This window comes from Jatropha curcas, unplaced genomic scaffold, assembly GCF_041381405.1.
Source record: "Jatropha curcas cultivar XTBG-Jc1 unplaced genomic scaffold, XTBG_Jcur_1.0 HiC_scaffold_215_pilon, whole genome shotgun sequence".
Classification (NCBI taxonomy): Eukaryota; Viridiplantae; Streptophyta; class Magnoliopsida; order Malpighiales; family Euphorbiaceae; genus Jatropha; species Jatropha curcas.
The window spans coordinates 18843-32076 of record NW_028322416.1 but is presented as its reverse complement, the minus strand read 5'-3'; the positions used below and the strand labels follow the sequence as shown (position 1 = coordinate 32076).

The 13234-nt window shown below is 35.0% G+C and overlaps 1 protein-coding gene across 1 annotated transcript; it reads right to left on the bottom strand.

Moving 5' to 3' along the window:
* Positions 1-1458: 1458 nt before the first annotated feature.
* Positions 1459-2627, bottom strand: LOC149491947 (uncharacterized). The gene is made up of 2 exons (XM_089716949.1): positions 2094-2627; positions 1459-1746 (listed from the first exon to the last, which is right to left on the bottom strand). Exons 1-2 carry the CDS (start codon positions 2625-2627, stop codon positions 1459-1461), a joined length of 822 nt encoding a protein of 273 aa, XP_089573075.1.
* Between the last annotated feature and the right edge of the window lie 10607 nt (positions 2628-13234).

Genomic DNA, 13234 nt, shown 5'->3' with positions numbered 1-13234 from the left:
TGAAGTCCCCCCTGTTTTCAACATAAACTCAATACCTCCCCTGTTTTTCACCACTACCATTCTCCAACATGAAGCAATATATTGGCTCAATAGCACACACCACACAAATTCTCATGCAAAGACAATAATAAAAATCAAGAGATATCAAACCTTTACTCCAAAAACGCGTGAGCTCTGTTCTAGCTTCTCTTCTCTACACTCTTTGAACTCCCTTCTCCTATACACATCAAAATTCTTACAACTTATCTACAATATCACTCAAGTAGAGACTGAATAACAATAAGCTGCAAGTAATTCTACTTACTTGGAGAGAATTGAGGTTGCCTAAATGGATGAAGAAATATGAAGAAGATAAAGATAAAGATGAACAATGGGAAAGTAAAATGATGATTACGGGTAAGTCATCACAAAATCAAGATAAATGATGGAAACTTACTAAATGATACCTCAATTGTCAAAAGGCTATAACTTAATACCCAAGCTTGTTCTTTTAATGCCATTAAATCCTAATCCTTACACTTTGCTCTTTTTCTCTCGATCAAGTAAGTCCACTAATAAACCCATTCTACCCCAACCGGGTTTGGTTCAACTCGACTCAACTCAATGCAAAGACTCGACTATGCAAAGACTTGACTCGGTAGGATGTCACAGGTTAGGCATATTTGTAGTTGGGTTTGTATGGTCTGGGATTGGTGGGTCATTGTCATCTAAACAGGTTGGTATGTTAAATGTACAAGACTCAAGAGAGTGTTGTGATGGAAGGGGTAAACTGTTTCCTTGAACATAACATCCCTTGAGTAAAAAATTTGATTAGTGTGCATGTCATAGATCTTGTAACCCTTCTGTTGAGCCCCATAACCCAACAATACACATGTTTTAGCTCTAGGATCAAACTTGTCTTTGTATGGTTTAGTATTGGTTGCAAACACAGGCAGCCAATAACTTTCAAGTGTGTCAGGTCTGGTTGTGTTTGATGTAGTTTTTCAAAAGGGCTTAACCATTCTAAGAGTGCAGAAGGCACTCTATTGGTCAGGTAAACAGCGAATAGGAGAACTTCAGACCAAAAAATTTTAGGGAATTTAGCCTGAAAAAGTAGGGCTCTCCCAATATTCAATATTTCTTTGTGTTTTCTCTCCACTCTCCCATTTTGCTGTGGAGAATAAGGACAAGATAGTTGATGTGTAATTCCTTTAGAAAGAAATAATGTCTTCACTACATTATTCACAAACTCAGTGCCATTATCAGTCCTTATTGTTTTGATTTTGGTGTGAAATTGGGTGTCATTAGGTTGGTAAAGTGGTCAAGGATTGAGTGGACTTGTTGTTTGTTTGGTAGCATGTAGGCCTATGTGTATCTACTATAGTCATCCACAATAGTAAGCATATATCTGGCACCAGTTAAAGAAGTAATAGGAAAGAAGTAATAGGACAAGGTCCCCATAGGTCAATGTGTGCTAAATCAAATGTCTTTAGCAATATTACAACTTGGATAAAATGGTAATCTTTGTTGTTTTGCAAGGGGGCAAACATTACAATTAAGAGTACCACTGTTTGTATCAAAATTTATTACATGATTTTGTCTAGCCATAGAGATATGACCCAATCTAAGATGCCATAATAGTCTCAAATGATCATCATGTGTAGTATAAGTAAGTAGAGCTTTAGTAGTAGTAATAGGCACAAAACACTTCTTATCAAGAAAATACAAGCCTCCATTCAACTTGCCAATAGCTACTACTTCATCAGTCTGCAAATCTTGTAATAAACAGTGGTCAGGTAGTGTTTTCACTGATAGTGCATTGTCTTTTGCAAGGGCTGATGCAAATAATAAATTGCATTTGAATGTTGGTATATATAACACATCCTTTAATACCAATCTGTCTTGTATTATGATCTTGCCAACATGTGTTATAGTTCTGGTGGAGTTATCAGGTAGGGTTACTTTTCTAGGTTTAGGTAATTTGGTTAGTGTATGAAATAGATGATGCATGTATGTCATATGATCAGTTGCACCAATGTCAATAATCCATGGAACTAATTCACATTTATCATGCACATTATAATGAAAATGAGAGACAATAGCTGCAAACTGACTGCATTAGCTCTAGGTGTATCTCCTGCCTTATCATCATACTGCATTTTATCTTTGATTGCACGCTGGATCTCCATTCTCACCATTCTGGATACATAATTTTCATTGCCTCCTGAGTTAGCATTCAACTGTGCATCACCTGCTTGTCCATAATGTGCTTGAACTTTCTTCTTCTTTTTGAGTTCAATGAACCAATCTGGATAACCAGTTAGTTTAAAACTTTCTCTAGTGTGGCCAGTCCCATTGCAGTGATCACAATGTTTGTCAACTTTAGATCTGGAATTATGGCTTATATTTTTGTTGTTGTAGTTTGATTTTTGCACATACATTGCACTGCTATTCTCACTTGAATCATATATTGCAGTATTCACCTCCCTCTGTTTTTCAACACTCAGCACCATTGAATAAGCCTTACTCATACTTGGAAATGGATCCATAAGCAGGATTTGGTTTTTAACATTGTCATATGTATCATTCAGTCGTAAGAGGAATTGCATGAGTTTTTCCTCTCCATCTAGATCTGAAATTGCTCTCATAACACCACAGGTACATCCTTCTGCAATTCCACAGATGCATTTGGGAATGGGCCTTAAACAAGCCAACTCATCCCGAGTTTTTTAAGTTTTGTGTAGTAATTAGCAAGAACGGAAATCTAACCATCTTAAAATAAAGTTTTAATCCTCAAGAATAATAATAATAATAACAACTCAACACGGATATAATCCTCAAGCAAACACTACAAAAAAACGCCATTTTGCGACCGACAAATCGGTCGCAAAATGGCAATATCGGTCGCTAATTTCATTAGCGACCGATTGGACCGACAGTCGGTCGCAAAAATACTGGTCGCAAATAATTTTGCGACCGATGAGACATCGGTCGCAAATTAGAGACCGATAAAATCGGTCGCAAAATTGAATAATCGGTCGCAATTTTGGTCGTGGTTTAATTGGAAATTCAGTCGCAAATTTGGTCGCAGAAATCGGTCGCAATTTTTTAAATCGGTCGCAAATCGGTCGCAAATTAATAAAATTTTTATTTTTGGTATCAAATCGGTCGCAAATTCGCAAAAAAAAAAATAAAAAAAATTAAATATTATTTTGAAACCAAAATTTTTCTGCACCTGTGAAATTGACATAAATGCATATTATCACACACAATTCAAGAACAGTATAAAAATGTAATTTTATTGTTCTGAACAAATTAAAATATGAAAATACAAATGAAAAAATAAAAAGGTCCAAAATCAAATCTATATATGCTGCTGCTCATCTGCAGGATCCGATGTCGGATCGCCGGGAGGAGTACCTGCTGGATGTGATGTAGCGCCAGGAGGGGTGACCAAGGTATCGTCTGCAGCATCGGGATCAGGAGCCGATAGTGGCTGCTGCTGAGACGTCGAAACATGTCGGTCTGTAGCAGGCGCAGGATCAGAGGAAGAAGTACCAGCACGGTGCTCACCGGACAGCCGCATCACATGCGCTCTAAGCTCTGTAATCTATCTCTACTGATCAGCAAGCTGAGCCCGTATATCATCATCATAGTGCGAGTCAGTGTGCTCCGGCTGTGGTGCTGTGCTGGCTGTAGAAGCGTGAGCTGCTGAGCCAGGTAAAACTGTGATGCCTGAGACCCGATGCCATATACCTTCCTCTTCTTCTCGCCCCCTATAGCCTCGAGATAAAGCGCTACCTCGTCAATTCTTGACTCAGCTTCAGATTCATCGGTCTGAGAAGTAACAATACGCTCCCGAGCTGTAGTATAGTTCTCCTGAAAACAAAAAATTAATTAATCAATGCAATTGCAAGCTTTATTATATTCAACATTGTACATCTTCGCAATGATTAGAGGGTAAATATAAATATTATTCATTGTTACTTACATTGACGCTCAGCGCACGTCTGTCGACAAAGGTATTATGATCGTGGTCCTTCGTGTGAGTGTATGTAAACACCTCCATCGGTGTGGGCTCACGACCTAATTCTTTAGCCTGTAATGAATTTTTATGCATGATATATTAATATATATAGTGTCCTTTCATTAAACGTCAGTTTCTTGTAAAGGGACTAGTTCACTTACTAATAATCGAGCTGTCTCTATAGCAGATATAGATCCGCCTGTGTGTCGCGAAGGTCCTGCTCCATCACCGCCAGTCTCACTGCGCCTGTTTGTGCAAATATCTCCCGCTTTCTCTTGAATGCAGGATCCTCCCAAGCCTTTTGCCAGCTCTCCCATATCTCCTGAGACACGCACTGCTGCTTCTTACCGCTTCTTCTCATCCTATAGGTGAAGTCAGCGTATCGATCGGCGCATATCTTCTCCCAGGCTACTTTCAGCATAGCCGTAATGGCCTCGTCCCATATGAAATGTTTCTGCAAAAAAAATGAAATATAGCGTTTAAACACTAAGGATGTATCTTGAATTGTAAACATTGAATGATGATATAACTTAAACCAAAGAGTACCTGGAACTCCTCCCAATAAAAGTCTCTCGCCTCTTGTGGTACGGCATCCCATGTGTATCCTTCTTTATGCAGCTGTAGCTTGATTATCTTCAAAGTTTGCCTCGCTGCTCGAGAAGATGGATATATGCTAAAAAAAAAAACAGAAGTGAAATATAATTACACGAAAGAATCACAGTTATGAATAAGTACAAAATATAAGTACAAAATATAATTACAAAATATGCCTGCAGAAAATTTGAATAAGTACTTACTGCCCCGCTACCAAACTGAGGGTGATACGTGGATCTGATGAAGCTGCAAAAGAAATGACAAATGTTATAAATTTTTAGATAATTAATATATAATTAAAATGACAGTTATGACATTTATGATTACCTTGCACAGTAGGTGACTGTGCAGCTGGTGGAGTCTGTACTGGTCCAGAAATGGGGGTAGAAGAGGAAGGAGCAGAAGAGGAAGGAGCAGAAGGCTGTGATGGCGGCAGTACTGGACGCTGAGCAGAGGATGAAGCCCTAGACGTACCTGAAGAAGGATATGATGGCGGCAGTACTGGTCGCTGAGCAGATGACGAAGCCCTAGACGTACCTGATGAAGGACGAGGGATCGACCCTCCTCGTCCACGGGCACTGCGTCCAGGGCCACGACCTCCACGCGAACCACTGCCGGACGCGTCAGAATCAAACGCTCTAGCCTCTAGCCATCTGTACTGCAGATATCAGAACCTAGATAAAATGAATTTATACAATTATATGAATTGTAGAACATGTGGTAAATATGAGTAAACAAAGTGAATACCATTGAAATTCTTCATTAATAATATTAATTACATATACATTTATCAATTTGTAACAGTAAAATTGCTCTAAGTTTTAAGTGTCTTGAATATCATCTGCTTCCTCCTCCTCTTCATCAGCTTCCTCTTCTTCATATTCGTCTTCTGAGGTACCCATGATGATTTGATCTTCTTCCTCTTCATCATCTGATGCTCCTATTTCAACATAAGATCGGCTTTCATCATCCAATCTATCTGTTAAATCTTCAACAACTTGCATTGGTTGCGTTTCAACCCTAACTTCTTGAAATGCCTCCGATACTGCGAGTGAAGAAGATTGTTTCGTTTCAAGTGCATGAACAACTGATCTAGCCTTGATTTTACACACTGCCATCCAATCGCATCTATCTCGTTTAAACGATGGATATGGGACATAGTACACCTGTGCAGCTTGCATTGCCAAAACAAAAGGTTCATACTTTGTATATCTTCTTCTTTGATTAATATCAACCAGATTATACTTAGGATGAACCTTCGTGCCAATGTTTGGCGTAGGATCAAACCATTCACATTTGAATAAGATTGTGCACTTCATTGGTAGGCCTGGATATTCTAACTCCAAAACCTCAACCAATTTCCAATAAAAATTGTTTGACACGTCACTGTAGTTTGATCCCTTTATGCACACACCGCTGTTCATTGTCTTTCTGCTTCTCCCATAACCCTCAGTGTGAAACTTGTAACCGTTTACAAGAGTAGCCAGAGTAGGCATTAGCAACCGGTAATGGCCCCTTTGCCAGATCCGTAATAAATCTGTTACGAATATCGCTTTCCGAGCTTCGAGCCTATGGGAAATAGTAATGACATGAGTTAGATTTAATAAATGTACATTCCGTGTTGTGTACATTGAAAGTAACTTACATAATATTTGAACCATTCTGCAAATTTCGTGTCCAGCTTTGCATCAACTGCAGTATCAGTCAAATTGAGATTTTGAAGCCGATTTTGAAGCCGCAGAAGATTGATATATTTCCTATTTATCAACGAACCATATTAGCATAAGTATGATTTAACAACGGCCCACGTCAAGTTTAGAATGTTTACATTAAAGTAACTTACTGTACATATGGTGTGATCTCTTCGCAATTCAATAAAATATAGGTTTGAGCCGCTTGTATCTCTGCATCAGTTAATCGTCTTTTTTTTTATTTACCAATCGTACGCCCAGGGTAGGTGAAAATTTTTAGATTTCCTTCAAACTCAGATTGAACGCGATCTCCTCCGTCATCGTTACGTGGCACTCTCCGATGCTTGGTGAAAACATGTTGGTCAAAGTAGTGTGAACAAAATGTGGAAGCTTCTTCCACCAAATATGCATTGCAAATGGATCCCTCGACCTTTGCCTTATTGCGCACATTCTTTTTAATTTTCTGTAGGTGTCTGTGATTGTACAATGCCAATATGTAAGTATAAGTTCAAAAAAATGATGTAATCATTAGAATGAGATGTTAGTGAATCACCTCTCAAATGGATACATCCATCGATATTGTACCGGTCCTGCTAAACGACATTCATAGGGCAAATGAACCGGCAGATGTTCCATAGAATCAAAGAAGCCGGGCGGAAAAATTCGCTCCAACTTGCACATCACTACTGGGATTTCTTGCGCTAATTGGTCCATATCATCGCATCAGATAACAGTCATCGTCAATTCCTTGAAAAAGAGACTCAATTCTGTCATTGCTTCCCAAATTTTTCCTGGTAATAATTCCCGGAATGCCACAGGGATCAATCTTTGCATGAAAACATGGCAGTCATGGCCTTTCATGCCAAAAATCTGTACTTCCTCATGTCCACACATCTACCCATATTTGAACAGTAGCCATCTGGAAACCTTAATGATCGTAACCATTTGCACAATAATTGCCTTTGGGGTTTATCTAAATAATAACATGCCTTCGGAAACTTACCAGTAAGTACAGATTGCTCGAGTTCTGGTCGACGATAAATTTCCTTCATGTCTGCTCTCGCTTTTGCATTATCCTTGGTTTTCCCTTCAATGTTCATGACAGTGTTGAACAGATTTTCAAACACATTTTTTTCTATGTGCATGACATCAAGGTTATGACGAATAAGAAGTGAACTCCAGTATGACAAATCCCAGAAGATGCTTCGCTTTTTCCACCCGCTATTCCTGCCAATTCTTGTATTTACCTCATCTGCACCTAACTCTGTAACTTTCATAAGCCCCAGATCTTCAATTTCTTGTAATATTTGTGCTCCAGATTTCACAGGTGGAGGGGGTTCAACAATAGTCGTGTTCTTTCTAAAGCATTGTCGATTTCTCCTCCAAGGATGAGATTCTGGTAAGAATTTGCGATGACAATCAAACCAACATTGTTTACCTCCATTCTTTAGTGTAAATGCATTAGTGTTTTCCATGCAGTGAGGACAAGCCAATTTGCCAGCCGTACTCCACCCAGATAACATTCCAAAAGCTGGAAAATCACTGATGGTCCAAAGCAAAGCATCTCGCATTATGAAATTCTGATTGGTCGAAATATCGAATGTTTCAACCCCATATTCCCATAAATAATTAAGTTCAGCAATCAAAGGCTGCAGAAACACATCAATTTTATGTTTTGGATTAGTAGGCCCAGGAACAATAACACACAAAAACATATATTCATCTTTCATACACATTGACGGTGGTAGATTATACGGTGTCACAATGACAGGCCATGATGAATATTACTGTCCTGATTGGCCAAACGGCTGAAACCCATCAGTACAAAGCCCCAATCTCACGTTTCTCATATCAGCAGCAAACAGAGGATGAATGTTATCAAAATGTTTCCACGCTTCAGAGTCTGATGGATGAGTCATTATACCATCCTCATATTCATGCAAAGCATGCCATGTCATGTGTTCAGCTGTCGCCTTAGATGCATATAACCTTTGAAGGCGAGGAATAAGAGGGAAATAATACATCTTCTTGAAAGCCTTCTCTTTTTGTTCTCTACCAGTCCCTTGACCCCGCCGTTGATATCTTGGAAGATTACAAAACTTGCATTCTCTGAATTCCGAGTCAACACCCCAGAATATCATACAATTAGTACGACAGCAATCAATCTTTTCTACCGGTAGTCCCAACCCCCGAACTAATTTTTTTGTCCGATAAAATTATCAACCATTGAATGGCCTTTAGGCAATATTTCTTTTGCTAACTGCACAAAATCATCGTAACACTTTTCTGAAAAATGGTGCTCCGCTTTCATGTGTAGTAATCGTGCAACAACATACAGAACTGAATGATTCTTGCATCCAGGCCACAGTTCACTGTTAGCTGCACTTAGCATGTCAAACAATTGTTGTGCTGCTACGTTTGGCGATTCCTCCATATTATCCCATTCACATTGTACTCTACTCGCATCGATTACCATATCATTGCATTGATTACCATACAGAAATTGATAAGGCTGAACTTCTAAACTTACCGGAATGGAGTGGCCTGACCCACTGGCAACTCGAGCTTCACCATGATGTATCCATTCGTAATAATTTTCCACGAACCCATGTTTGCACAAATGAAGTTTCACTGTATCGATGTCTAAGAAGGCTCGATTTCGACACTTCTTGTGAGTACATGGACACCTCAACTTATTACCATCCATAAAACTGGGATTACCAACTGCAAACTGTATAAACGCCTCCAATCCTTGCAGGAACTCTTGTCTTAATATCCCATTGACCTCGAACCTCCAGTACATCCAATCTCGATTATTTTGCATTTTTTTTTACCTAATTAACAATGTGTTTATAAAGGGCCATGTCATGTAATTGCATTAGTCTAAACCATCCTTAAAACATGCACCTAATGTAATGTTCAATTTACAACACTTATAAGTAACTAAGGTTATTTCTATAATAAGGGTAACTATATATAAATGTAAAATCACTAAGTTCATTTATTGAATACAAAGACTACTATAATAAAGGTAAGTGTACTATTCTACATATTGAATTTTTGGGAAAAAAATTCGGCAGCATGTCGGCACAACACAATCAAATCTCAAATACAAAAACAAATCAATAAACACTTCTATATCATACCAACATTCTCCAAAGGCAATATGGCCACTACTAGGCCTCCAATCCAAACTCATCATTCATTTAAGTCAAAAACATATTTAAGAATAATAACGACAATAATATAAAATAAAGAAAAACACAGCCAAAACTTCTCAAGAAAGAGTTGCCAATAATTAAGAACATATAATAACCTAAACACACAAAAAATTATTTATATAAATTCCAATTATTCTTCAAAAAAAAAAAAAAAATTGGAGCAATTAGTTTTTGTACTTGTTATTATTTTTGTTCAGTACTTTCACAGAGTTAGTTTTTATGCATCAACTACGTATACGCTGATCTTAAGATATTTACAATTAGTTTTTGTAGTTTGGAGTATATATTGAAAACTGAAAACTCTTAAGTACACATCGCATTTGCATATTTCTTTTATATTTCTTTTTCGATTAACTTGAATAAAATGTAAAATATTATATAATAAAAAGAAAATTGCTTTCATTTTCAATCCCATAATATTTATAATCTGTATATTTGAAATGACACTTGCTTTGAAACTTTGAAACTTTTCCGAAGTGGTTGCAGACTTTGAAATGGTCTACTAAAGTAGCTATCAAAGTTTGATTAAATTTTTTTAATAATTTATTTCGGTTCAATTTTAAACTTTGATGAATTTGTGAAAGGTATTTTATAAGTTATTAAAAATTAGATCACTTATTAGATTTGAGAAATTTTGATGGATAAAATGAGTTTATTTTTTTATACATTCAACAATTTTTTTAGTAAATAAATGTTGAAATAAGAAAAACTACTAAATGTTAATTTCACATTTTTCATTAAAAGTCCTAACAAAAAATATATATAATAAATCAAACACAATATATTTAGAACCTTTAAAATATTGTTTTTCTCTCCTAATAACAATTGTAAAAATCATTCTACTATATATTTACAATAGTTTTATATGTATTGATTACTAGATTTTATATTAATAAAATAGAACTTTAAAGCAAAAAGAAAATGCAATTTTGTATGAATAAAATGTTTTTTTAGAAAAGATAAATAAAAATAGAGATTGAATAAGCAAAAAAATTTGGCGTTCTCACTAATCACATTCAATTTTGTTGCTAAATTTCATTATCATCCATCGGTAAAATTGCAGAAATTAATGTAATTTGAAAATTAAAATTTTTATCGCTCGATATCACTTGAATGTATCTCCAAATGTCGTTCTTCCTAAATATTAATCGCGCGTTCTATTTTATTCGATTCAATTTAGTCAAATTTGTATGATAAAATGATATTTATCTAAATTTTCTGTAAAACTAAAATATTTTACTAACAATTCAAACAATAAATCTATATTATATTCTATCAAAGCAGACTTTGAAACTTTTCCGAAGTGGTTGCAGACTTTGAAATGGTCTATATTCTATCAAATCTATTTAAACCATTGAAAATTTCTCTTTAGTTTTTTACTATTTGCTTGGATATTAAGGGTTATTAATTTTATATATAGCAACAATTTTTAAATTTTTTTTCATTTTTTAAATAAAATATGTAACAATATATAATTACGGCTTTTTGTTGAGTGAAACTCTCTATTTTTAATTTATTTAAGTTGCATATATATATGTTAAATTAAAATAAAAAAATAACAACAACAACATTAACAATAATACTAATAATAATAATAACAAATACATTCACAATAATAATAATAATAATAACAACAACAACAGTAACAATAATACTAATAATAATAATAACAACAACAATAACAATAACAATAATACTAATAATAATAATAATAATAATAACAATCACAATAATAATAATAATAACATTAATAATAATATTAATAACAACAACAATAATACTAATAATAATAATACTAATAATAATAATAACAACAACAATAACAATAACAATAATACTAATAATAATAATAATAATAACAATCACAATAATAATAATAATAACATTAATAATAATATTAATAACAACAATAATAATAATAATAATAATAATAATAATAATAATAGTAATAATAATAATAATAATAACAATAATAATAATAATAATAATAATAATAATAATAATAATAACAATCACAATAATAATAATAATAATAATAATAATAATAATAATAATAATAATAATAATAATAATAATAACAGTACCCTAAAAAAATTCTAATCGCAACTCTATATACAAAATCAACCATAACTTAATATAATAAAAACAAATAAAATCGAAAAAAAAAATTGGAAAAATTAATCGCAAAATAAAACTAACCTCAGATTGTTTCGAAACAGAGTGACCGGAGTGCAAAGCGAGCGGGGCTGGCGGCGTCAGGCGGGCTGGAACGGTGTCAGGAGGGGCCGGAGCGGCGCTACGGACGGAGGAGAGGAGAGGAGAAGGAGAAGAGAGAAAGAAGAAGAAAGAAAAAAGAGAGGGCCCGGCGTTTAAAGCCCTAATTTTTGCGACCGAAACATCGATCGCAAATTTTATAACCATCGGTCGCAATTTTTAATGAGCCGACGTCGTTTGACTAGGCTCAAAATTTGCGACCGATTTGCGACTAAATATATCGGTCGCAAAAAAATCGGTCGCAATGTAGTCTCCAATCGGTCTCAGAACTTTGCCTCATTTTTGACGCGCGAAATATTGCGACAGAAAAACACTTAGTCGCACATCGGTCACAAAATCGGTCGCAAATCCGTAGTACACAGGTCGCAAATCATTAACCATTCTCGCGGGAATTTTCAGCGCCAAAATTTGCGACCGATTTATTATAAGTCCAAATCAGTCGCAAAATTGCGACCGAATTAAGTCGGTCGCAAAAATCGGTCGCAATTGAGCGTTTTTTTTGTAGTGAAATGTATAGGAAATAACAAATTGACAATCAGCCCCTACTAGTTTTTCAACAACCACACACATAAAATTTGCCCCAATTTGATTGACTGTCGCCAAAGATCCGTTGCAGCTCCTTCACGAAACGATCGTCCATGGAGAGATCTTGTGAAGTAAATGACAATTTGTTTATCGGCACCAAGAATTGAGATGGACAACGAATTGAAATGGGTGAAGAATCGTCTGAATATGGGTGTTGAATATTTTTAAGCTGGAAAAGAAAAAAGAAAAAGAAGAAGATGAAGTGGTTTTGAAATCTTGACCATTGATTTACCATTACCATCACATTAAGGGTGAGAGATTGAGGTTTTGGGTCAAAAGATTTGAGAGAATGAAGCACAAGATTAAATGGAGGTTAAAAAACACAATTTTCATAAAGTCCAAGTTAGATTTGCTGACGTAGCTAATTTGGAATTCTTTTTGTCCACATCAGCTATCGCATGTAAAGAAAGTGGGTCCTATATTTACCTATTCATCACTTTTTCGATTTGCTAACTTAGCCGAAGACACCTAATTGTAAATTTTGAAAAATTTATGCACTCAATTGCTATTGTTTTCCAATCAGGCACCAAAATATAAAAGAATATAAAGTTGAGACACTAAAAATATAATTATGTCTAATATTTAAAAAATAAAACTAATCGTGTATATGTGTTTATCTATAAGTTGATTTGAAGAATTGTATTGATATTACAATTCTATTTAAAAATTGAGCTGAACTTTATATAAATATAATATTTTTTACTATAATTATTATTTAGCTATTGTATTCACGTTCATATAAATATGAAATCATATTTTAATATTATAAATTCTAGATAATATAAGAGGAGACTTACAATCAATACTTAATACCATATAAAATATTAATAAACTAGCGAAAAACTAGTACTTTTTAAATTGCA

Coding starts and splice junctions, on each gene's coding strand:
- LOC149491947 (XM_089716949.1), bottom strand. CDS start 2,627: ATGAGAGCAATTTCAGATCTAGATGGAGAGGAAAAACTCATGCAATTC. Junction 1,747..2,093: donor ATACACCTAGAGCTAATGCA/GTCAGTTTGCAG, acceptor CAAGATTTGCAG/ACTGATGAAGTAGTAGCTAT.